This window comes from Columba livia, chromosome 11 (genome assembly GCF_036013475.1).
Source record: "Columba livia isolate bColLiv1 breed racing homer chromosome 11, bColLiv1.pat.W.v2, whole genome shotgun sequence".
NCBI classification, from domain to species: domain Eukaryota; kingdom Metazoa; phylum Chordata; class Aves; order Columbiformes; family Columbidae; genus Columba; species Columba livia.
In genome coordinates this window covers 3,405,759-3,431,773 of record NC_088612.1, presented here as the reverse complement: position 1 = coordinate 3,431,773, position 26,015 = coordinate 3,405,759, and the positions used below count along the sequence as shown (strand labels likewise).

The 26,015-nt window shown below is 44.7% G+C and overlaps 1 protein-coding gene across 3 annotated transcripts in view; it reads left to right on the top strand.

Annotated features, from left to right (window-relative positions):
* Positions 1-25,346, top strand: part of HDGFL3 (HDGF like 3) — a 35,928-nt gene extending 10,582 nt beyond the window's left edge. For all 3 annotated transcript variants that reach the window (XM_065076483.1, XM_065076485.1, XM_065076484.1), the window contains 5 exons: positions 11,294-11,370; positions 14,620-14,758; positions 16,056-16,214; positions 17,732-17,878; positions 23,957-25,346. In XM_065076483.1, coding sequence (XP_064932555.1) covers positions 11,294-11,370; positions 14,620-14,758; positions 16,056-16,214; positions 17,732-17,878; positions 23,957-23,962 — 528 coding nt within the window. In that variant the 3' untranslated portion in view covers positions 23,963-25,346. The remainder of the gene's footprint in view (positions 1-11,293; positions 11,371-14,619; positions 14,759-16,055; positions 16,215-17,731; positions 17,879-23,956) is intronic.
* Positions 25,347-26,015: the final 669 nt, after the last annotated feature.

Here is a 26,015-nt window from a genome sequence, read left to right as displayed (position 1 = left end):
GTCCCAAAGGCAGTGAATGAATTTGACTGCATAAAGATTCCTTGATTTCAATAAAACTGCTTACGTGTGCTGCCGTGCCTGTAGAAACAAAAAGCAGGAGTACAGCCTAAGGGAGAAGGCAAACGTTCATCTGAAAACAAGAAAAAATACAAGATGGCATTCCTTCCTGCGGTGCCTCTCCAAATACCAGGGCTTTGGAAAGATATTAGTGCTGCAGCAAACTCAACAGATAATTCTTTTCATATGGTGTGGGGATCAGGTGGCTCACATATGTTAACATTTTCAGGTACTCCTTTTTGCTGCTTTTTATCAGTTCTTCTTCTTCAAAATCTTCCTCCTGTGCAAACTTTATTTTTCTTTGTCACAGTATTTCTATCACAGCTTTTAGAAGAAGGTAGCATGAAGTTATTAAGCCTTGTGGTTAGTATTTTATTAATAGCATCTGCAATGATGTATCACCAGTAATAAGCTTGTTCTGTCTATTAATATTTTGTTTTCTCTGCCCTTGTTTGAATGACTTTGTTTGAAACTCTTTATTGGTAAGGGCGTGGGTCAGTTTTATGAGCAGGTTCTTTGTATTGCTAAAATGACAATTCCTTGTTAAAAGATGAAAACAGATTAGAGAAGACGCATTTGTCAGACAGGGCTCGTCAGCATTAAAATGCTGTGAATGCTTTCTCCTTATTTTTTGGAAGATGTTTTATGCCATCTCCTGCCTTACAAATGAATGGATTCACCTGTGTATGGAACTGCCGTGTTATTGTGCTGGATGGGACCTGATCATACAAAGACAAAGGCTTTGTTTATGCAGCCAAACTGTACGCCCAGCTGTGCTTGCATGATCAAGCCCTCTAGCTGTTAAGTTTCTAGAAGCCCATAATAATTAAGATTTTAGTGGCAATATGCTAAGAAGAAACGCCAGCTTCTTCAGCAGATGTGGGAGCAAGCGGAACCATCTTTTAAGGAGAAGCTTATACTTCTTCTGAAACGTTTGCTGCTCCATGAAGGTGTTAGTTCACTTGTTTGTCTAATGTCAGCAATGCAGTTGGCCTGGTGTGATAACAGGCGTGTTGGGGTTGTCTCCAAGGCAGGGTTGTTGCAGAGGACGCCATCAGGCTGACTTGGGGATCTCCACAATTAAAAGCAGTGTGAGCTAAAACTCCTGGGTTGTGGAGCGTGGTGATGTGTCATCACCAGTGCATTAAAAGTAAGGGCAAGTGACACTTAGAACTACAATTCTGAATACTGGCTGAAAGGCTTTTGCTTGGATTTTGTTGATTTGTACAAGGTGTATATAAACACTTTCTCTGCATCCCTGCACAATTTGTATGTGCCCTGTTCCCTCGTGTCCTGCCTAGTTCCAGATATATGTCTCCTTAACCAAGTTCCCTTTATGTGTAACTGCCTTTTCCCAGTTATTTGCACAATATGAATCAGGATAATATGCTGGTTCTTTAGAGCTGCTTTTTAAAACAAAATGGTAACCTGATTTAAAACATGGGTTTGTACCGAGCTGCCGAGGGAGAGTGCTAAGCTCCCCTGCTTAGTATGGGTGCCATTCCTGATTCAGAAATAGTGTTTTAAAAATTGAATATGTGCAGGAAAACAGCTTATTACAGTTCTACATGTGTAATTTGTCCCTTGACAGTGTGTATCCTTTTAAAATAATTGTTCCTTTAAATTTAATCTTCTGATTACCTCTCCAAGTCTGATCTAGAAATGAGCAGAAGCTCTTGGTCTTGTTCGGTGACAGCAAGTTAGAGAAAATCAGCGGCTTTTGGAAGAAAGCAGGTTCTGGAGTGAACTTTGTCACTTCTGGAGTGTAACTGCAGCCCGTGATTAATGCGTGTAAATCAAAAGACAGTACTCACATGCTTGAAAGTCATATTTAGTGTTTGTGATGTAAAATATATATTTTAGAATTATGGGCATGCCAGCCTAGCAAGTCTGGTCGCTACCATATTGATATGTTCATCTTGTCTCTGACATTAATGCCACTTATAGCTCTAAAAGTACATCTTTTTGTCTTACATGTTTTTATTATTTCATTTGAGAAGTATTTTTCTAACATTGTTTAGTAATTAGGATTTAATTTCATAGGTCTGCATGTACATAATGGAGTGTTTTGAATATTTTTATGTGAAGAGTTCAATTCTTGAGATATTTTATTTTTTGAGGGAAATGTTCATTTTGGTAAATAACATTGTTAATCTTTCAGGGACTAAGTAAATTTGAGCAATATTACGTTTTTGGCCAAATCTAAGTGAAAACTCTCATTTGAGGTTTTGGAAGCAGAAAGACAGGCAGGTGGGGAGGAGTATGACTTGGCTTGGAAAAACTCATTCCTGACTCTCTTTGGGCAGACAGATTAAAATTCCAAAGAGTTTAACCTAGACTGAGGGACTTTGCAGAGAAGGCATTTGATACCGTAGTGACAGCTCCTGGAAATCTGAGCAGAGATTGAAAGCAAACCCAGTAAAAATACCCAAGTTGGGTCCAAGCGCTGCGCAGAGACCACTGTGACTCCACGGGTCTCATCAGTCCGTGGGTTTAGTGGCCCAGTCAACACAGGCAAAAGTTCTGTTTTAAAAAATAATCTGATGATTTAATTGTTTTGTACCATAGATGGTGGCAAAGGCTGCGGGAGGAATGGAGGCAACTATTTACAGCCAGCGAGGGGGTTTATAGTGACCCTGGGCTTCCTACAGATGCTGAGCTCTTCTGCAGTTTGTCAGCAGAGTAAACAGGAAAACCTGCCTTTGAAAAACGATTGTATGTCACTCCATTTCATTGGCTTTGCAGTTGGGTTTCATTGCTTCCCGTTCTCCCCAGGCTACGTACGTGTTGTCGTTGTACGTGTTATTTGCATCACAACGAGATAGTCGGACTTTGTGCCAATGGCGCTTGGTGATCATACTCATCCATTCCCTTGGAACACTCATGCTCAGGACACTCATGTAGTCACCTCTGCTGCTTCACCCAAACCTCCGAGGGTTGCGGTACGCTAAAAATGTTCTGTGTTTTCAAAGGACAAAGATTTTGTGTTCTTTTCCCACGTAACAGTAAGCATTTTTTTTTAAGCCGGCACTTGTTTAGTGACAAAGAGCGTTCACTCCCCTGATATTATTATACTCCTCAGCTGCAGCTGACGGTGACAAAACAGGTCACGGAGGAGACAAGCAGGAGGGTTTTCTGTACCGAAAGGCCCAGATGATCGTTGCAACCTCTGGAGTGTCAGGCTGGAATCCTCCCTGCGGGCTGTAGTGAGCAAAGCAGATTGTTCCCTTCTTTGTGTCCAGCGTGTTTGTGTTCACCCTGACACGCACTGGAGGCTCGTGTTCTGGGACCTGCAGTCTCCATCCCTCACGTTGCCTTGCTCAAAACAATTTTAGCCACAAGCTGCAGTGTCAACAGGGTTTTGTGTACTTTGTGGGAAGCCAGACCAAATATTGCGCAGGGACACTCAGTATTCTTCAGCCTGGAAATATCGTGCCAATCCAATTCTTTTAACTGACTTTTAGGGGAAGTAAATTACATTGGAAAAGAAATAGTAAATTAAGCCAGCCAAGCCTAGCAGATTGCAATCTTACGGAAGTTTGCTTACCTTTTTGCTTTAAGCTTGCCAGTGTAAGGACTAGCAACACTTCTTTTATTAAAAGCTTTAACAGTGGAACATGGAGCTTTGGATATGGGGAACAGATGAGCCTTGAGTATAAACTTTGGTTGTGTGTATTTGACTAAATGTCGACGCTCTGGACAGGCTGCATCCGATTGAAAAGGTTTTGATCAGCTTGACTGGACAAAAAATCCTATCTCATGAATATAACATTCTTCCTTCAAACAAAATCAATTAAATAGTAAAACTCTAGTGCAAATACTGGAAGGCCAAAAACGAGTTCTTACACCATGTATCCACTCTTTCTAGCAGATGTGATAGATAAGGTGGCAAGATTTATCTGAGGACTTGGAGGGGAAGGTTATATGACTTTTCATGTCCCTTTGACTTGTGAGAAGAGAGTGGCAGGAGAGAAATATGGTGTTTGTGAATGTGCAGTCCCTAAAATTTCTCATTTGTTGATGTCTTGGCTGGTTAATTAGTTTTAGTTGCTCTGTGGCTTCCAAAGGCATGTTTGTATGTACATTTCTTGCACATTTTTATATTTCAAGATGAAAATATTTGTAGTAAGATGATAAAGTAGTATAAGCAGATTTGGTCATGAGGAGCTGCTCTCATTTGGTGTTGGTGGCTTCACTATGTGGCTCAGGTGGGTGTATTTTGATATCTCAGGAATAATTCAGAGAAAGGAGAATCAAGCTTCACTATGCTTAAAGGACAGAAAACACAAAATGCCTCAGATCTGGCAATGTTTGTTGAGAATGAACAACCTCTCCCCACCCATCCACAAATAAAAAGTAATTTTGTGAACCATAAAACTTAAAGTTTCTATTTCTCTGGCTTTGTTGCATGTGGATTGCCCGTTGTCTGATGTTTTGGAGGAGCCCGCATTGCAAACCGTCTTATCATATGGACTGTGTGTCCCTCTGCTGATGGACAGCCTATTCATCACAAAACATAGGGAAACTAATATCCCTTTGGCCTTTCCCCTTTTTTTTCTGGTCTGGCAAAACCATCCAATGTGTCCCTGAGTTCTTGCAGGTAACAGACTGAAAACAGCATGATCACAGCCTTTCCTTAGGGAAAAAAGTCCTAGTGGTAGCACCATTGCTTTGCTCACAGTGGCAGGGAAACACTTTGGAGAAAACAGCGCATTTTTGCAGCATTTTTGGGGTGTGCACACCGGGAGGATTACAGTTTGGTAACCTGAAATCCTCCTCTGGCAGAGCTGCAAGTGCTTGTTATTAGTGATGCCTAGAATTTTAGCAGCGGACTTCGAGTGCTTTGGAAGGAGAGCAGTTTCGTAGCCCCCGTTTGTAAAAGTGAGCGGGCAGGACATGCGGCGGTGTGGCCAAGGTCAGCCCAGAGGCTGGTGGCAAAGCCAGGACTAACTAGGCTTTGTGTCCTCCTCGGACTGTCTGCTGCCCACCAGCCGCGGTCAGCCCAGAGGCTGGTGGCAAAGCCAGGACTAACTAGGCTTTGTGTCCTCCTCGGACTGTCTGCTGCCCACCAGCCGCAAAAGCTCACGGGGAACGTGAATCACATGGGTAGATCTGTTATCTACAAAGTCATGCGTATAGATACCAGTCACGCAGAACTAAGCTTTGGCCCCATTTTCATATTGAAGATTAAAGCAGCTCTGCAGAAACTGTATTTCAACTTTCTGTCTTAAAAATATGCTGCTAATTAGGGATGTAAAGGGGCTGATCTCAGCTGCAAGACTGCTGATCTTTCCTAGTGAGACACTGCCTGCCAGCATTGTTTGGACTCCAACTAACCCTTCATTGTCTTCTATCTCGTTGAGGTCCTGAGCATGTACAGAAAAAAAGGAGGATTGATGTCTTTATATTGTCATTTCTGGCTGTCTGCAGGATACCCTTCAGCCTTTTTCAGCAGCGCTCAAAAGTATGCTCCGCTGTTTTTAATCTTGTTTTGCGTTTTGTTTTTGCTGGTGGCACTCTTCCATGCCCAGAGACTTCTTAATTTTTTTTCCTTTTGTAGCAGTGCAATTCCACCTTATTAAGTTGGATTCTGCTTCTAGCCTCGCCCTTCACAGGGTTATCTTCTTTAATGGGTGAAAAAGTGCATGTGCCAGCATTTCACACTAGGAGTTCTAGTGTGTGATGTACATTGGGGCAGGAGTTGTGCTCTGCTTCAAATACCATGTAGCCCTGATAAATGAGAGGAAAATTCTACAGTCTCCAATCAGCTTTAGTTGGATTGCTGTTCAATTTAAGTACTAGAGTCTGAGTCACAGTTTTTAGCTTGGAGGAGGTTGGATATTTTTTTCTTTTCTTTTTTTTTACATTTTAGGATCCTCTGGGTGGAAAAAAATTAATATTGTACATTTTACAGAACAGTATTTTAAATAATGGTTTAGAAGAGCTACCGCCATACTGCTGACTCCCAGTAGCATTAGCTATTAAAAAGCATATTAAATCCATCCGAATAAAAACATTGCGGAAAAGCAAAATATCCTATTTTAATAATGGATTTTGAAGAGTATTGCTTTTATCCATCTAGAGTTCTGCTAATAAGCCAACTGCAAAAGATCAAGCTGCTTGCATGTGTTGGGCAATAATAAGCAACTTCAACCACTTTCCAGCAAAAATACTATAGGCCTTTGCTCGACTGCTGTGCAGCGACTCCGGGGATTTCAGGGGGAGATACTGATCTCTGCTGTGCTTCTGTGTGCTTTGCCAATCAAAGGCATTTGTAGTATGTCAAAACAATCAGCGATTACTGCTCTGCAGTTTTAATTCCGTCTTTTTGCAAAATAAAAGGACTTGTGGTTTCAGTGCCCATATCAGCATCTCTGTATGCTGAAGTAAAGCTTTCTTGTCTCTACATGTGGACTCGACAGGTATTTTTGCACAATGCCTTTATTTTTTTGCAGCGTTAAATTCTGTTGGAACATAATGGAACAGGGTCTGGCTCAAAAGCCACCCAGCCCGCCTGGAATTGCTGCTTCTGAGCAGCAGCTTATCCACAGCACAGAGATTTCGTGATAGCCACGCGACGTGGCACCTGCTGTCCCTGCGAGGGGAGGCAGACACATCTGGGTGCCCTTCCGCCTCCGTGGGCAGAGCTGCCCTTCCCTCGCTGCTGCGGCGTGTCAGCTCCGCAGACAGCTGCGCCGCGCAGGCACGCGGACAGACAAAGCTTGCCGTTTTCTGTGTCTCGGAGAGACATGTTTCCCGTTCTGCAGGGAATGTATTGTAGAGCTCCGCGGAGCAGAACACCCAGGCGGGGGTGCAGCTGCTTCTGGTTCCGCACCAGCCCTCCCAGGGAGCTCCACCGCCTGCCTGGAATGTGCTGCGTTATCCCACCAGCAGCGATGGCGATGGTTAGTGCTGCCGGGAGCCGCTCTTGTTCTCGGTGGGCAGCTCTGCTGTGTCCTTCTGGCAGGACTCCAGTCCAACCCACCCAGCCGGAGCCTCTCTCCCCGGGTCCCTGACCTCATGGCAACCGGGAGGAAGCGGTTGCAGTGAGCCCTGCCAAACCCAGCCTCTGAGAACCGCTTGCAAATGCTACCTGAGAAGTCAGCAATTACTCGTCACCGAGAGCAAAATATTCAGGCTGCATATACATCCCAGCCTGTAAACTACAATGTAAGGAGACAGATTTCTTGCCTGCACATTGGTAGCCCCTAGCAACACCATTTGATAAAGCCCTGCTCTGGTTTGAGGGGTCCAAGCTGAATTTTCTGTTCGGTGTTCCTGACCCTAGAAGCCCGGCATTTGTTTACTGGGAAAAAAAACCAACAAAAAACACAGTTATGTCTTTAAAGCTCTGCTGCTCGGTTGGCAAACAAATGCTGGGAAGCGCAGCTCTGCTGAGGTTGTGCAAAAAGAAAGCAGTTGTTATTCATTAAGCATATGACAGCAACGGGAGCAAAGGGGATAAAACTCGAAACCCGAAACCACCTGCTTTAATTTTAGCCATAATTGAAGCGACTGCCCATGATGTTGCTGATGCACATATCAGATTTGCACGCCATGCAGCGCTCTCACTGATTTCTGTGCAGCAAGCGCCAGCCCACTGTCTGCTCTGGTTCAGGAGGGGATGAACCTCCCGCTTGATTGCAGGTTATAACGGGCACTTTAGAATGTGTTTGTTTCCTTCCAGGAGCAAAACGCAGTCGCAGTCTGACTCTCTGACAGGCAGATGCTTTAGTCATTAGTGAGGTTTCTGTGACTACAACGCTGTGTCCTAGTATGGGTGCACTTATCTCTTTTGTTCCCGGTTCGAAGCAGTGATGCTTTTCTCACTCGTGTGCTCACGCGCTTGCTCGCTCTCCCTCCCTCTCTCTCTGTCTTTGATCTTGCTGATACGGGGAAAAATATCAGGTTCAAATCTTCCGCATATTTAACCAAAACATGTTGTCGAATGGGAGTAAATTGTGACTGAGTGCAGCAGCAGAGGGCTGCAGTAGGGTTGCTTGTATGGCTTGCTTTCTGTTACCACAAAACAGCAGCAGTCCTCGAGGAGCGCTGGGGTTGTTCTGCAGCTAAATAAGCTCTTAGGGGCTTGGCATTCACAGAGGATTAAGGTGGTTTTGCTGGGAATGGATGGACTGCGCAAAGCTCCCGTCTCATAGTCTCTAATGCAGGGATTCGTGTGAAGCAGGTAAAAAGGGAAGAGATCTTTCCTAATGGCAGAGAGGGTCTTGTCCTTCACTGAATTCCCTGGAGCTGGAGTTTTTGCTGTGGAGTTAAATGGCTGTAAGATAGCACTGTCACTTCATATTCAACCTCATTACAGTACTAGCGACATAAGCCTGAGAGCTGGGGAGCTCACGGTAAAATCAGTGAAGGCAGGAAAAGTCTTGACCTCAGCTGCGCAGTGAAATGTTAGAGCGGGAGCATTAACAGTCTATCCCTGAGCTGTTTAGTGCAGATTTATACTGCATGTGTTTGTATGTGTATGCCAACTTCCAAAAGCTAGGAGAAGCTTTTTTATGGTTTCCTGTGATGATACATAGTCAGAGGGGATACTCGGATGAATAAAGAAATGTGCCACAAAATGAGGAGCAGGTGAGCTGCGTGACAGACGTGTGTGCTGTCCTTTGTCGATTCGGTGTCTCTCCTTACCTAACAGTATAAGGTGCTGGGAATACAAGAGGCTTAACTCCACTTGGGGTGTTGCTTAGGAGAAGATCCGCACTGCTTTGGAGCATAGCACGTTGTGTGATGTAAGATCCCCGTTCCCTTCGGATCAGCGTTCCCTCCTAAGCATGTCTTCATTCCTCCACTTTACTGATCATTTACAGCTGTTTGCTTTATTTCATGAGAAATTCTTAAAGGGCTGAGGCAGTAACTGGACTGCACTGTTCTGTAACACAGCACAGAGCTGGCGCTGTGTTTCAAGCAACCAAATGAGATTTGCACTCAAATCCCAGCAGACATTGTTCATCTCGGTCGCGGGAGTTCACATTTTTCTGGGGTCTAGAGATCTCTGGACATCTTCGTTGTCATAATAAGGAGGAAGATGGCTATGGCATCCAGACAGTTGGGGTGTATTACCCCGTACTTGGTAAACTGCCAGCATGGCCTTTTTTGGTCTGACACATAGATACTTCCATCTTTAAGAAGGCACACAATGTGTTACAGAATGGGACATACTATCTGCCTCACTCACCATCAGTTTGTAAAGTGAGTTGCGGTGTTCGGCCCCTGCAGTCCTTTTATCACTGTTACAGTCTGATGCCTGTATGTAAATCATGAACTAGCGAGCAAATAACCACATTATGGGCACCTACTTATATAGTTAATGCCAGAACATAATGAGATCTAGAATAATATCTTTGGCAGTCTTTATGTACTCCTGATGATGAAGAGGACACCAAACAGCCTGTCAAGTCGTTTCAGTTCCTTCTTACACACAGCCGAGCTAAAAGTGAATGCACGCTTCCATCTCCCACCAGTGTGTCTTCCTTCTGTGTGCATTTAAATACTAGATTCTCCTTTTATTTATCATTTTTTTAGCTTTCTTAAGTAAAAGAAGTTGTGTAATTGCTGTGCCCACAAATGCTGTGACACCTCTGACCATCACGGCTTGTCCCCTGCAGACCGCGCTGGGCACTGAGTGCACGGTGACACTCTGCCCAACGTGCCAGAGCCCCGCCATCCCCAGCCCCGTGCCAGGGGGTGGTTGGGAAGTGCTCTGACGTCCCCTGATTGTGGTGTAGCTTCAGAGAATGCTCCACGTGAGCCCAAAAGACGGGCATCCATTTCTTTTGCAGAGAGGAGTCCTGTGATGTGACAGCTCCACATGTGGCTCTGGTTTCTCTGTCCCCAACAGGTGGCCTTGCAGAAAGACCAAAAGGACTTCAGTTCTTCTAAAAGCTCCTACTCCTTTGAGAGCTATGCAGCCAGCAGATGCTTTCCAGTGAAAGAGAACATCCTTTGAAAACAATCTGGTGTTTATTAATCAACAAGAATTGAGCGTTTGGGGTCCTTTGGCAGGAAAAGAGAAGAAAAGCACATGTGGGCCTGGCCTCCTGAGTGAAAACATGCAGGTTCTGTCCTCGGGCTCTGCTGAGGAGCAGATTTGGTCTAGCGTTGGTGTGTCAGCGCTTTGGTCTCAGTTCCAGTGACATTTGGCAGGATTCAATATGTTGATGTTGAGACTGAGTTGCCCAAGTCCCAGGCAGCAAGCCATTCACCTGCTCTCTGTGTTGCCCTGTAGATATTTAGATTCATTAGGCTCCCTCTCCTTAGCCAGAGGGTTCTCTGGACACTTAATTATAGATGACCATGTATGCCCAGAAGTGCCATTGCTGTGTAGGCAGGCACTTAGATCTTATTTAAAGCTGTGCTGTGTTTCTGTTTTATATGGGTAGGCACCTGGACTCTGTTATTTGTGTTGCAGAGGACTGAAAAATTAGATGTTGGACAAGACTAAGTCCTGGGCCTAACCTCGTGCCTGGGGACCACCGCTCTCAGGCGTCAGGAGGTGGGGTCTGAGCACTGCTCAGCCCGAGGGCTTTGTCCCGGTCCCGGCTGTGTGTCAGGAGGAGACCCTGACCATCCCTCCCCTAGCTGCTCTGCAGCTGTATCTTAAGAAATATGGGGCCAGGGGTAAAATGTGAAAGAAGAGACGCAGTACAGAGAGGGACAGTGACCAAACCCAGTTATTAGGATGCTGCAGGGGAAGGGGAGTCCCAGGCCTTCCTCCCCGGTGTGCGTTTACCCTGGGTACCACCGTCACCACCAGCACTGATGGGAGATTGTCCAGTCTTCCGTCTGCAGGATCTCAGAGATGCCATCTGTTCCCCATTTGGTGCAGAGGTTGTTCAGGTGGCTGTGTGAGATGGACAGGAGCCCTCTGGGCTTTGCTGACTTTGATGAGGCAGCATCTGAAGTTAGCACTTCATTTAAGCAGGCTCGATTTTATTGCCTTTGTGTATTATTTTGCCCATGAAATGAGTGAAACTTTTCGTCTGCTCCTTGCTCTTCTGCCATCTCCCTGTAGTGTGACTGACTTTGTGTGACCTGCCTGCCTGAAAAATCAGCAGCCGTCTTCCCTTCCCCACCCCAGCACACAGCGGGACCTCCGAGATACCTGTACTGTAGCTACGGGATACCTGCACTAGCACTTCCAGGGCTTGGTGGGGATGCTTGGATGAAGGACACCACATTTGGGAATAATCCTTTCTCCATTTCTGTCTCACAGATTGATGAACTCCCTGAAGGAGCCGTGAAGCCTCCAGCAAATAAATACCCCATCTTCTTTTTCGGGACTCACGAAACGTAAGTGAACGAATGTAATCTTTTCTTTTGAAAGCGTCATCCTCCACAGCAGCTCATGTCATCTCCCCTGATTTTATTGGAACAAATCCTGGCTGAAGCCATTGGGAGCCTAGAGATAGGTCTTATGAGCCCAACTCATTTGTACAAACAAATGGAAGCGAAACCTGAAAGGAGGTGTCTGGATGGTGAACCGTGGTCTAAGCATAAATAATAACCAGTGCCTGCATTTCCTGTAAAGAAAAGTGTCGGTATAAATTTATTAAAGGGTCATCAGAACTCAGATTCAGAGGCAAAAGTTTTTACTTGGATATATATGATAGCAGAGATCAGGGAGCAGAAACTCAGAGGCGTTTGGGTTCATGTCCTGTGTGAGAACTCAGCTGGTAGTTTGAGGAATGAAGGGAAGCAGACCCCGGAGTCTCACGCAGTCCTCCCATAACTCACAAACGTCTGCATTCCTGGGAGATCTGCGCTGGGGATGTGGTAGATGGAGCGCTCGCGAGTGCCAGAGGAGCTGAGCTGGCTGAGCTCATAGGGAAAGAAAGGAATCCGAACAGAAAGGGTAAGTTATGTCTTGTAGTAATTGCTACAAAGTACAGAGCTTCAAAATTATAATGCATATGACCATTTTAAGCTATATCTGAGGTAGCTTAAAAAAAAGAGTTTCCATTTTGCATTAAATGTTTCCAACCTTTCCTGCCCCACTTGTGAGAAACCTGTTTTCTAGAATTCCCTAAAACATGGAAAAATGAAAAACTGAAATTCTGATGACTTTTAAAATTCCATTTTAGATGTTTGAAGCTTTATTTAAAATGCATTGTTTCTTTTTGAATTCTAGCATCATTCCAGGACACAGCAAGCCCCGTAGCTCATACAGCACATTTTAATTTCAAAATCTTCAAAGGCAGTTTCTGCTTTATAAAGATCAAAATAGCCTCTCTTGAGTTAATATAGTTCTTCTTATTGCTGTAATGAAACAACCTCATATTTTGACATGTTGCGATCCACTGCTACTGCCACTAAATAATCAAAAAAGAATAAAACTATGATCCTTTAAAATTGGAAACCAAACTGTAATTTTTTTTTAATGGAAACATTGTTTTTTAGAAAAAAACTGGCCACTTTTATTCTGAAATGAATGAATCCCAAACTGCTGATCTCTTTTTTATTATTATTATTTTGGTAGCCCATGGTCTGACTGTAACATTCGAAACAGGAAAACAGTTTGTAGTTACTACCTTAATAATTTAAGAAGCATCACTGTTTAAAATGAACTGTAGATTGGAGCTCCTTAGTTTTATAGCAGAGCAGTGGAAACTCTTACACTCTCCCCGTGCCAATGAACCTATTTCAGACAGAGATGCAGCCAATTTTTCAGTGTTTACTATACATAAAAGGCTGTAGAAACACTTCCTTACCTTAGTGTCAAGCTAAATTAAGGTAGCTCATGGTAAGTTCCATACAGTTTTCCTTTGTTATTTGTGTTAGAACCGTGTTACGTATTTTTGGCAACAAGGAGACATCTCCTAGTATTAGCAAAAGCTTAGATAAAATAATGTATTCTGATCCCCTGCTCTATCGTAGCCTTTAATATTAACAAGACATCTGTTAGCTTGGAAGTCTCTGGCTTTCAGGTAGAAAAGCATTCTTGGCTTTATAATTACATAACTGAGATATTTCTCCATGAGACAACGGGGTGTGGACACCCCTCTGGCTCCTGGGTAGTTGAAAGGAAGCTCTTTCATCGGGTGACACTTGTCACCCGATGCCTTTGGCCACCACTTGGCTCTGTACCGGTAAACTTCTTGGCCACTGGGATGATTTAAGTGAATGAAACTTTGCACATTCATAAATGCTTGGAAGAATCAGGCGTTAAACCGAAATAGTGTTTACAGCAAGGAGAGAGATGATCCTGTGATTAAGGTGTTAGACTGAGCCTGAAGAGAGTTGGGTTTTCCTCTGGGTGGTTTGACCTTGAGCGGATCTCTGCGCCTCAGAAGCCTGTCTGCAAAAACCGGCAACTTCCCACCCTCGTGGTGACGTTACAACAATAAGCGTGTTGGAAACGGGGTGGCTGCAAGATCCCGTGGTGATGGAGACCATAGAGTTAATGTTAATTGCAAAGATCATTAGGAAAGTAGGACAGTGATTATAGTAAGGACACTGTGACTTGCTCAGCTCCGGTCCTTGGTGACACAGAATCTTCCAAGTGGGAATGAAGTATTTTTTTGCCTCACTGTTTTCAATTTAACTTACAATTAGCCATCCCAGTACCGCGATACAGAGCACAGCAAACACACTGGATATAGATGAACAATGAAAAGGAAACTATGCTTTCTTCAGTTTTATGTAAGTTAGAATTTTACTGTGAAGTATGTAGGATGAGCAGGATAAATCGCCAGTCTTCTTAAAAACAAAAAATAAAAGTATTATTATTATTATTATTATTATTTTTCCCTGCATTGTACTGCCTGTGCCTGAAATGAGTTGGCCCAGCGCATAGCTGACTTATGCAGCAGAGCACAAAATCCCTCCTTTGCTGTGCTGTCTGAAAAACAACTTGGCCACAAGCACCCTGTGTGTCTCATTGTTTCCTTGTATTACTCATCTGCCTATATTCACCCATTGTTTCTTGTCTTATATGAAATTATAAGATTTTTGGGAAAGGAACATAGTTATTGTGTTTGCATAGAATCGAGCATGTGAGGGGCTTATTCCAAGAGAAAAGCTCCCAAGCTTACTGGCAGTATAGATAATAAGAAACTGCTTTTGCTGTCCAGTAGTTCAAGGGATGAGTTTTGGCTCATGGGTTCTAGGCACTCCTTACATTTTAACTTTTCATACGGTATTTTTAGGCCATTCTGCCTTTGTAACACATAGGGTTGGAAGTTTAGTCCCTTGCTATCGCAGGCGAATACGTCATATAATCCCATTCGTAAACTGTTTAAGTCCCAGTTCCCAGCAGTAGTTAATATAATAAATGAAACTCGTTTTAGTTGTTTCTAGAGAGACCCAGCATGATTTTGCAACATCAAACATGGGAGTGGGGAGACAATCCTTTAAATCAGACTCAACAGCAGTAACTCAAAGCAAGTCTGTTAAATAACTAAATAAACAAAAAACCCTGAGAAAACAAACGGTGGAAAGAGCAGAAGAATAGGGAAAACATTTACACTGTTAATGTTTTGGGGTTTTTTTAAGAGGAGGATTTGAAGTCCTTTTTTGAATGTTACCTGTGTTAAAATGCAGTGCATTCCTGGGGCCCAAAGACCTTTTCCCATATAAAGAATATAAAGATAAGTTTGGGAAGTCGAACAAGCGAAAAGGATTTAATGAAGGCCTGTGGGAAATAGAGAACAACCCTGGAGTAAAGTTTACTGGATATCAGGTAAATGACTTTCACTTCTATTCCTCCTTGTCTTTCTTGCTTTCTTCTTTTGAAGACTTCTTGTCAGTGTAATATTGTGTGAGTGATGTGGCAGGTCCTGGTTGTGGTGGAGCTAGAAGGTTTCACAGCTTTTGTAATTGTGTAATGTAAAGACAACTGTGGTCTTGCACTCCGCGACCAATTGAATTCTAATCATACCGTGGAGCCCATTGCTTTCTGTGATATTCCAGGGTGGTGAAGTGGAAAATTCTGCAGCAGATTTAGCTGAATTAAAAATGGAAGGTTTTATTTACTCCAGCATAAACATGAATAATTTCCGACTTCTTCTTGCTGTTGTTTGTTTTTGTATCAGGTTCAGTGTATTTTACACGGACCCTGAGGTCACTGCACTGTTGATCTTTGCATTGGTCATGTATAACACGTAGGACACCGCTGCCAAAGCCGTGCGGGGTGAGAAGGTGGAGGTTTCAGCTGCAGTCCCAGGCGGTAGCTGCTGTACAACAGCTCTCCCTGTTGGATGTCCGAGCAAACATCAGTGAAGCTGGAGGGGGAGAAGAGTAGCTGGGGGCTGTATAAAACCAAGGAACTTTTCTCATTAAGAAAATGTGGTCCTTTGAAGGCAGAAATCACCTCCAAGAGAAGGCAAACACCTATTACATTATTAGCACAAAACCTTACAAACCAGCCATGCGGACCACCTGCAGACAAGCTGCTGCCCCTCTCGGTTCCTGGTTCATATTTTCAGCCCTACAGATGTTTTGCATATACTTGAGGATTTAAAAAAAGCCAGCGAATAGTCTGTGGGAGATGGACTGTCAGAGAGCTCCCAGCCCCCGCGCAGCCTTCGCTTTCCCCAGCACGGAGATCTTGCCCTTCGCGTGGTTTGTAACAGCCGTTTGCTCTCTTGAGTACGACTCTCCTACCGCAGCCAAAGTCTAAAACTCCCCATAGTTTTGCACAAAGTAGAACATGGCAGGTCTTTTCACTGAGCAACCCTTAGTTCTCCGGCAAACACATTTTTTGTTATCGGATCTTACATTTCTGTGTAAACCCTTCAGAACATGCTGTCCCAGAATCCGCATCTGATAACTGTTGTCAAGCGGTGACTGAGAAAATTGCCTTTGCAGCCCTTTTTCTTGATAATTGCAAGAATAACCCGAGCTATTCCTTACTATAATAATTAAGTGTAAGCTGTCTGTTACCAGTATTTCTATCTTCAAAAGAGAACAAAAATTAAGTAGTAGATTTTAGTGAGATTTTTGTTGTTTATGTTGTTATTCTTATTGTTATTTTAAAGGCAATTCAGCAACAGAGCTCATCAGAAACTGAAGGGGAAGGAGGAAATACAGCAGATGCCAGCAGTGAGGAGGAAGGTGATCGGGTAGAAGAGGATGGAAAAGGAAAAAGAAAGAATGAAAAAGCAGGCTCAAAACGGAAAAAATCCTACACTTCAAAGGTTACCTTCTGAGCTTTTCCATTGTTACCCACGTTCATTTGTAGTTAGAATACTGTCCACAGTCTGTTCTTTCTTCTTTACCATTAATATCTTAATTGCAGCACCATAGCGATGGTGTTGAAGCGGGCAAAGGGATGTGCTCTGGTTTTTGTGGACAGCCTTGTGAGACAGCGGTTCCACCACTTTGAGGAGTGAAAGAATGGGAGAGAGTAGAAGGGCTGGACAGGGAAACCATGCAAAGATGGATTGATTTCCCCATGAAGAGGAAAAAAAGCCTTAGGAGTGTGCTCCCTGGGAGCCATGAGCTCAGGTTTGGTTCCTGTCTGGGAGAACTGAAGCTTCGCCCTCCCGTCTCCAGCGTGGGTGCCCCAGGAGCCCAGCTGGGAGGTGCGGTAGGGTCAGATGTGCTCGGCTGCTCCTCTTGTAGCTGAGTGTAAAATACTTAAGTACAGGAGGTAGAATGGGAAGGAGGGTGGAGGAATTTAATTCATTAAGCAAGGAGGAGGGCACTTAATTTGTAGATAAAAGACCTACATTGTAGTACCTACCTGACCTGTTACGTCTAAGTGACAATGTAGGTGAGGAAGCTAAGAGTAATGTATCTCAGACGTAATGGCTGGTGAACATATCACCTGCGTAGTGACAGCTCTGGGTTCAGATACGCTTCTCACTTGTCACCTGGGTGAAAGGGAGCGATGTTACAGTCACATCCTCCGGCTCTGTGTGCGCCTCCAGCTCTGTCCTTTGCTTAAAAAATCGTGGACGGTGTGGAAGAGTCGTGTTCATTCACATTCGTGTTATTCTTCTCTGAAAGTGACAACTGAATGAAATGGAAAGAAGCAAGCAAACAATCTGATCCAGGCTCAGTTTGGGGAGAGCAGGAGGTTTTGTGGTTCATCCACTGAACAAAATGTATGAAGTAATTTCACCCCCTTTGTGTGTTTTACATTAGAAATTCAGGTCTGGTCTACCATCTTCTTTCCAGAAGACTCTGAGCAAACAGAGGATTAGGAAGATGGTGGCTTAGTGCCACAATTTATCCTTTTGTACTGTAGAATTGCATAATATAAAGGGAGCAGAAAAGATGTATCGGTTCCACATGGCTTTAATGTTAATATATTAAAGCTGACAGCACTAAAAAAAAGTATGGAAAGCAGCTCTGCTAATGTTATTCTCATTTTACATCTCTGTGTATAATCAAAACTTTTGTCAAGCTGGCACCATCTGTTTCATTAACGAGCAAAACCTACAGGTGACCCAACACTAATACCCATCTCCTGTTACTGTGTCTGTCTTACAGTCACCTGTGCTGAACACAGTTTGTCCGCTGGCTTGGCCGGTGGCACTAACTCCAACCGCTTCACCTGAAAAACACTTTTTACCCCACATATCCTCCCCAATATTCACCTCGAACACGGAACCGCACGATCAGAGAGCATTCCACATACATTTCAAAGGTGTTTTTCTATGACTGAAGCTCGGTTTTTACCTTTTAACTTTGTTGTTGATCATTTTAGAAATCCTCCAAGCAGTCACGGAAATCTCCTGGAGATGAAGATGATAAGGACTGCAAAGAGGAAGAAAATAAGAGCAGCTCTGATGCTGGGGACGCAGGCAATGACACAAGAAACACTTCTTCAGATTTGCAGAAAACCAGTGAAGGGGTAATCTGTTCATATCATTCACTTCCCAGGCAGTTCGCTACCGGGGGGCTTTGGAGCAGGGCGGGGCGGGCGTTGCATTGCAGGGACCTGTGCACACCACGTGCCGTCATTTTACATTGCATTGCAGTGCTCAGAAAATGTCTAGGACAGAAACGTGGGACTGGTCCCTGCACTGGTACAAATCTGCTCTAGCGAAACGACTGAATGAGAAAAGATACTATAAGCGTTATTTTTGTTCCAGCACTTGCACAGATGTCAGCTGAGAGGAACTACTCAAAACCATGAGATGGAATGATACAAAATTGATGTGAGAGCAGAATCAGATTGCATGGTGCATTTTGCCTCGCTGAACAGTGGGAGCCTGCTTATCAGTTCACAGTTGTTTAAAATTTGTTCACTGCCACTGACTTCTTTGGGGTTTGTGAGGTTCACGTGCACTTTACAGACTCGGCGTACTGCAGGGCTTAGGGCAGATCCTGCTTAGGATGTGACCTTCCAGGGAGGGGATACAACACACGGTCTGCTCCTTGTACGTTTGTGTCGGTTGTGCTAATATTACTTTGTGGTGAGCGCAACTACAGAAAGGCAGCTTGGCGGGGGAACTGTCACGGGAATTGGTTAATCATCTGCCACCTTTAACAGCCATGACTATTTCTGTGCCTGTGGAGCGGCATGAACCTCCCAGCTCCAGCGTTACACCCCAGCTCAGAACCAGTTCTTGCGCGGTTCCCATGCCAAGGCTCTGCCCGTGGCCAGCAGCCAGGCCGGGCTGTCACAGGAGCTGCCGAGTGACACGAATCCCCAGGTGTGAGGGGAAGCCGGCCAGCTCAGGCTCTCAGCTGACATCGCCGGGGTGCCTCAGCACCCAGCTGCGTGCTCGGCCTCAGCCCTTTCACAAAACACAACCTCTGGGGAGCTGCTGTCACCTCCCGCTCAAAGGCTGTCCCCAGAGCTTCCTGCCGCCGTGTCTCTCTGTGGTTCAGTGCGTTTTGTGGCTCTTCGCCTTATAAAGACTTCGGTATGTGGCTCGTGGGGCCAGGAGGATAAAAAGCTCTGACCCTGTCACGTTCACAGAATCACAGAATCACGGAATGTCAGGGGTTGGAAGGGACCTGGAAAGCTCATCCAGTGCAATCCCCCATGGAGCAGGAACACCCAGATGAGGTTACACAGGAAGGTGTCCAGGCGGGTTGGAATGTCTGCACAGAAGGAGACTCCACAACCCCCCTGGGCAGCCTGGGCCAGGCTCTGCCACCCTCACCAGGAAGAAGTTTCTTCTCAAATTTAAGTGGAACCTCCTGTGTTCCAGTTTGAACCCATTACCCCTTGTCCTACCATTGGTTGTCACCGAGAAGAGCCTGGCTCCATCCTCCTGACACTCACCCTTTAGATATCTGTAAACATTAATGAGGTCACCCCTCAGTCTCCTCTTGTCCAGCTCCAGAGCCCCAGCTCCCTCAGCCTTTCCTCACACGGGAGATGCTCCACTCCCTTCAGCATCTTTGTTGCCCTGCGCTGGACTCTCTCCAGCAGTTCCCTGTCCTGCTGGAGCTGAGGGGCCACAACTGGACACTCCAGACGAGCAGCTGGGCCGAGCCCGAGGCTGACGCAGGGGACACTGCCCGCTGTGCCTTCCCAGCATCTCAGGCACAGACCTGGGAGGCTGGTGCTGAGCAGCACGGTGAGAGCACAGTGCACATGTTGCCCTCATCCTGGCCAGGGAACCCCGTGACACATTCCTATCTTCAAATAGGTGTTTGAGTGAGAGAACTGGCCATAAGGGCCATCCGAGGTGGCGAGAGGTTCAGGAGAGCGGTGGTGGGATATGACTCTGAACTTCAGGCATGTTCTCCATGTAGGGACCAAACGCTGAGTTGGGCTTCTGCAACCCCAGCACTTGGGCTTGACCTCACACGTGAACAACCAGTCTTTAACTAGACCTTGGATTCTTTTAACCTTATGGGAAAGGTGGAGTTTTATTAGCATGGACTAATGGTGAGGCTGTTTTGAGGGCAGCTTGAGATAAAAGCACTGGTAGGTTTGGAAAAATTCACGTCCAGATATTTCACTCGGGGCATTTCTGCTGCAGAATCAGCATTTCACGTGTAAATCCTCTTCATTGTTTCTTTTTAGATTTGTCAGTCGTGCAATTCTCTTCTAGGACCAGGAGGGGACACTCCATCTCCTGGCATCCTTAGGCCAGAGCAGGTGTCTCCGCAGGTCTGTCTTAGCAGACGCGAGGCACTGGGGGAAAGAGTGACCAGGGGTTTTCAGTTGGTGTTGAACAGGCAGTCGCACGGCGTGTCTGCGTTGAGCTGGGTACAGGGCTGCCTGTCCCGCTGCGCATCCACAGTGCGAGTCGTCAGAGGGCGCTGAGCTCCTCCAGCCCACCTCCTTAGACACAAGCAGCTTTTCTCTTGATAATAGTAATAATAATAATGAGGTTGTTTTGTAATGCCTGGACTGCAGTATCCTGGATGTCTCTCCGCTTCAGACCAGAGAATGTTGCCTGTTAATCACACCCTCAGCACTATGGGGATCTTCCTGAAGGGTTAACAGCTGGAGCCAAACGATTGCAGGAGCATCCTCACCTCTATTTTTTAATGAAATTTCTCACCTCCAGGTGGTAGAGGAAAGCTTAAAAATGTGAAGCGATGGCTTCCTAAAGACTCAAAACCCAGAGCAAATAAAAGTACTTCCGAAGCTATGCTTTGTTTTTTTCAGCCAATTTCATACTGTTCAAGGGCTCAACTTTTGGGGTTTTTTATCCCTGGGGTTGACAAAGCTGCTTGATTTTCTTATCTCCATCCCTTAGTTTCTCAGCTATTCTTAAGGACCACAGGCACTCTCAGCAGAAGAGACGCCACCTGCACTACCTGTTTCCTCTTTGATTCCTTCCTCAGAAAGATGCAAAGCCTGAACGTCAGCTTTTCATTATCTAATGTTAATTAACTAATAATGTATTAGCTAAGACAGCCCATCCCAGAGTTTGCTCAAGTCGAGTTACAGAACCCTCCCATGACAGTCCTCTGCTGTTAAATTGTTTTGGCTTTCTCCAAGTACCAGATAAACAGAATATTCCAGCAGAAAGGTGTTCATGGCTCTGTGTTATTTACTTTCTGTCATTAGCTGGTAAGTCAGTGAATTCACGGCAGCAGATTTACACCGCACATTGAAAGCTCCGGTGACTTGTGTGTTTGGTTCTTGGCTGGACCAATTGTGAATCTTTATAACTGAACACCTAAGCTGCTTCTTTCTTTTGCTCTCTGAACACCCATCTAATGAGGTTTGAAAGCCGCCGTGGTCCCTGCTCATTTGAGAGCATTGGAACGGTAAGGTCAGCGCTCAGGCCATGAGGAAAGTCGTTTCTTTTGGTATTAATTACTTCAGTTACAGTCTGGACAAGGTGTTGGGAAATGAGGCGTTCTCTGTGTAGGGATGCACGTCATTGCCTTTCAGGAGCTGGGGGATTTTACTGAGCCCTTGAAAAGTAATAATTGGTTGGAAATGAAATACATGGCTTTTTTGCTCCTGGTACGGCCTGAATATGAAAGTGGAGTAAAGGACTGTGATCTTTTTACTCACACTGACAATCAGTTACTAACGTGGGAGTCAGTGCATCTATTTGTGGAGGCGACCGCTTGCCAGCATGAATAAGGGGATCAAAATCTGGTCCAAAATTACTGCCATCTGATACTATTGCAATTGGGAGAACATATTTAAAACAGCCTGTGTCCAGGACGTATTTTTTGTTGTGATGTTGTTGTGGGGTAGCAAGAATTCCACTTGCTGCTGTGAAAGACAAGGTATGGGCAGAGAAACGCGGGTTCATCGTGTCCTTCTGATGTGGTTGAGATGTTTGGTTCCTTTGCTCTTCTTCTTAAGAATAACACTGGTTACGCTGCATAGCAGGTTTGGGGTTTTATCAGCATGAAAAGCATAACATTCAGGGCTCTGTTTAATGTGAAATCGTTCATGTGAGCATTTTTCCAGAAAATGAAAACAGAGTATGTTTTTCTGTCTTGATTTTTTTCTGCAATTTGAAGTAAGGTAAAATACCCCTCCAGAAAAAGATAACATTTGTAAAAATGTGTTGTAACTATTGCACAGTAAAAGTTTCTATGTAAAAGTCAAATAGTGGCGTAGTCTGGTGTAAAGAGCTGCGTTGTTTGCTGCCTTCGTATAGCTCAGGACAACAGCGCTGCCAAGTCAGGCCATGGCACATAAGCTCAGGAGAAACAGAAATGTCTGAATGCCAGCTGAGATTAGAGCAGCTGGTATAGATGAAACACCCTCTTTGCATCTCCGTGTGCATTGAATCCTGTAACCATTTTGACCTCAACCAACATGGAGCAACAGTGATCATACAAAGCAAGTAAACAATTATCCTGCTGCCCATCCAGCAGGAGCCTTTAAAGTACAGGATGGCCGAGTCTGTTGCCAGACTCTGTCGGGGAAGGAATTTTCAGTGCCAGAAAAATCAAAGCAATTAGTGATTTCATTTTATTCCCTGGTCTCTGTCCTTCAGTTTTATTGATGACCGAAGTGTTGCACTCGCATCGATCAGATTCCGTGCTTCTGTTTCCTTTGCGCGCAGCAGTGCTGGTCGGCGCAGCACGCGTTGTGCCGGATCTCGCAGTAAAGCCCAGAGACCTGTTCAAACAAAGATGATGCGAGTCGATCTGTTTCTGGAGAGACGTGAAACCATGGAGACGGCGCAGGCTGCTCGGCTCTGCCGCATCCTCGCTCGGCGCAGGAGCGGGGACAGAAGCGCTGCCTCCTGGGGCACCTCGGAGGCAAAACGTGTGTCATGCTGGAGGACGGTGCTGGAAACCGAAAATCCTGGAGGATTTAGAATGAGAGGAAATGGCCTCAGGTTGCACCAGTGCAGGGTCAGAATGGATTTCAGGAAAAACTGATTCAGGGAGAGGGTTGTGGAGCATCAGAACAGGCTGCCCAGGGCAGAGGTGGAGTCACCATCCCTGAGGGGTTTAGAAGACGTGTAGATGAGGCTCTGAGGGACGTGGTGCTCGTCCTGTTGGACAGAGAGGCGCTGTCTGCTGTAGCCGTGGCATCGCACGCAGCAGGTGCGAGAAGAGCAGGGCAGCAAGGAGCTTGTGCAGAGATGTTTAAATATCTTTTCATATTCTCCTCCAGATCCTCTGCAAAATGAAAATTCCATCATCCCCAGTGGATTTAACCTGTACCGCCCCCCTTATTCCTTGATCTTGATTTTTCTTCTTGGAAGATCACACCGAATGCAGAACTCATTCCTTCACGCTGTGTGTGCGTTGAGTTTCTTTCCATCCGTCGGTGTGGGTGGACAAGCATTCGCGCCGCGTTCTTCACCGAGGAGCAGGGCAGGCTTGCTCAGGGTCAGGCTCGTGCGGCGGGGTGTGTGTCCCGTCGCCAGCCCTGTCCCCCCGTGCCCGTCCATCAGTCCTGCTCTCTGCGCAGCAGCAAGAAACCCAGACTTGGAGGCACTTGCCGTGATCCCACGAGGACGGTCTGATCCTGTCCTCACTGTAACAATATCCATGGAAGCGAGAGCTGACCTTGAGTCGGTCGTGGAGTGGGAATTTCTTCCTTTGGTGCCATCGCCTCACAGGGAGCTCAGACTCCTTCCCTTTCAGAAGCGACACAGCCCCGGTAGCGATGAACACGGTTGATGTCCCCGTTGCTCGGTGTTCGTCTGTTGGAACCCAGCAGGGCGGTGGGATTTAGTGCGGTGCAGAAATGCGGAATTTGGTTATGCGTGAAGTACACGATGAGATTTGAAATGGAGTGATGGGGGAAAACAAAAACCAGCCCACGTACGTTACTCAAACTGCTCATTTGAATAAAGCCCTAAACGTTCACTTTTGAACCGCGTGCTGTAATATTTTGCCGCGATATGGTTAGTTGGTGTAACGTAAGCAGTTTTCTCTAGAAAAACGTGCCTTTTCAAACTGACCAGGTGGTCACTGGTACCTGTGACTCCGAGCTATGGGAATACAGCATTAATTGTACCACGTTTGCTGCAGCATGCTGCTTCTTACATTACATGTGATATGTTCTTTTTCTCTCTCTCTCTTTCAGACTTAACCAACATAATGACTGCTGAATATTAAGGGAAAACACAAGAAGGTTACATGTTTGGTTGTCTAATATTCTTGGATTTGATATGAGTCACCACATCTGTTCATTAGTATCATCAACAGCATCCCAGTTTGTATGCACATTATTCACATTCCTATCTGTTGTGTTTGCAGAAATGACATTTTACCCTTTTTTCTAAGGGTTATTTTTGATTTCATACGATTTGGTTGCATGAAGTTGCCCTTCACCAGTGGCTGAGGTTTATGAAGATACCGCATACTTGAACAAGTTTGAGATTCCTTTTCTAGACAGAAAAGGCGTCACTCCAAATTCTGTCATTCTAAATCAGCGTTTTTTAAAAGCAAGTAAATCTTAGAAATGAGTCCCCTCCATACGAGCCTACAACCATATCTTCCACATACTAACAATTTCCAGTTTCCCTATATCCATATTTTGTTGCTTTTCAATCAGTTGACAACATAAAAGAAAAATTCTGAGTTGAGATCACCGCCAAGTTCAATAATGTAACAAGTACCTTTCCTTATTAGAAGTACCTAGCTAGTTATACTCTTAATACTTCTCAAAATCATGATGTAATGTACACTATCTGACTTAGTTCCTATATGTGGAGTTAGTGAAAGTCTTTTTGTGTTTCTTTAGATTAATACAAGGATTTTTTCCAATGCCAACACAATTTGAAATCATTCATTTGGATGCTTTCCATTTTTAAGCTTACTGTGATATAGAACCCTATGGGAAACCAAAAGAAAACATCCATTTTAAATAATGAAAGGCTTAAAAAAGGATGCTGTCATTCTGGCTTTTTTTTTTTCCTTTTGGAAATAGAACTAGACTAGTAAGTAAGCATTCCGAACCCATTATTCTGTGTACATTCTTGTTGCTATTGTGATAATAGAGATTTTTATTTATTTTTATGCCAGCTTTTATTGTGGAAACATATTTAGTCTGGTTTTATCAATCCTTGTTCTGCTTGTCCTTGGAACATCTTTTGCGTATTCAAGGTTTGTAGTTGACGAGTTTACTGTAAAAAACTAAAAGAAAAAAAAAAACAAAACACGACAAAAAAAACCAACAAAACAAAACAAACTAAAAAAAAAAAGAAAACAAAAAAATGTATTGTTTTTACAGAATAAATTTATTGGAATGTGTATTGGGAGTAAGGTTTGAGGTTGTAAGCAACTAAGTTAGCGTCATATTTGGCTTCATACGTGTAATAATGTGAGGTATTAATGTAAGTCAAGTATTAAAGCAAAACATTCTGTTAACATGAGTTGACCATAATAGATACAAGTGCAGGTGAGATCTTTATTTTTTTCTGTACTTTGCCTTTTCTGGATAACGGGAGGTTATTAAATTCACCTTGAATGTACTCCAAAGCTTCTTTAAGAACACGAGAGGGAACACGGGAGGCTGAGGTTTGCGAGCCCCGGCTGTTTGTGGGGACGCAGCGATCGCGGTTGCTGGGGGAAATCACCGCTCAGCCCCCTCTCTTGTGGTTATTTCGGACCTTTGGCTGGATCTCTAGACCTGGGTTGTCTCTCCTGAGCGCTGCCGTGACCTACACCTCAGTGTTCAACGGGACAGCCTTAAAGCGCCCATGTCTTGCTGTTCACAAAGTCCCCCGGCGCAGGGCGCAACACGCGTGCGCCGGTGCTTTCACCAATTAGGTTTAAAAGACAATTAAAATTCTCCGAATCAAAACACCCCAAGTCCACATCCCAAAATAACGCGTTTCCAGTTAAAACGTATGGGCTAATTTCATCCGTAAGAAAGGCACTAAATGGGTCGTGGTATAAATACACAGAGAAGTCATAGAAATAGTTGTAATTGCAAACAGAAACATAAACTACACAAACCGAGGTCGCTGTGTTTGCTGCTACTTGTGTATGACCCAACATCATTAGCAAACGTAGCTGCAGAGAACACGGCCAAAAAACCCGTCCTGTGTGCAAACGTGCTCCAGTGGTCCACGTCCCACTGGTGAGCAGAAGCGAATCCTTAATTAACAAAACGATACGATTTGCTTATCGTATATGGA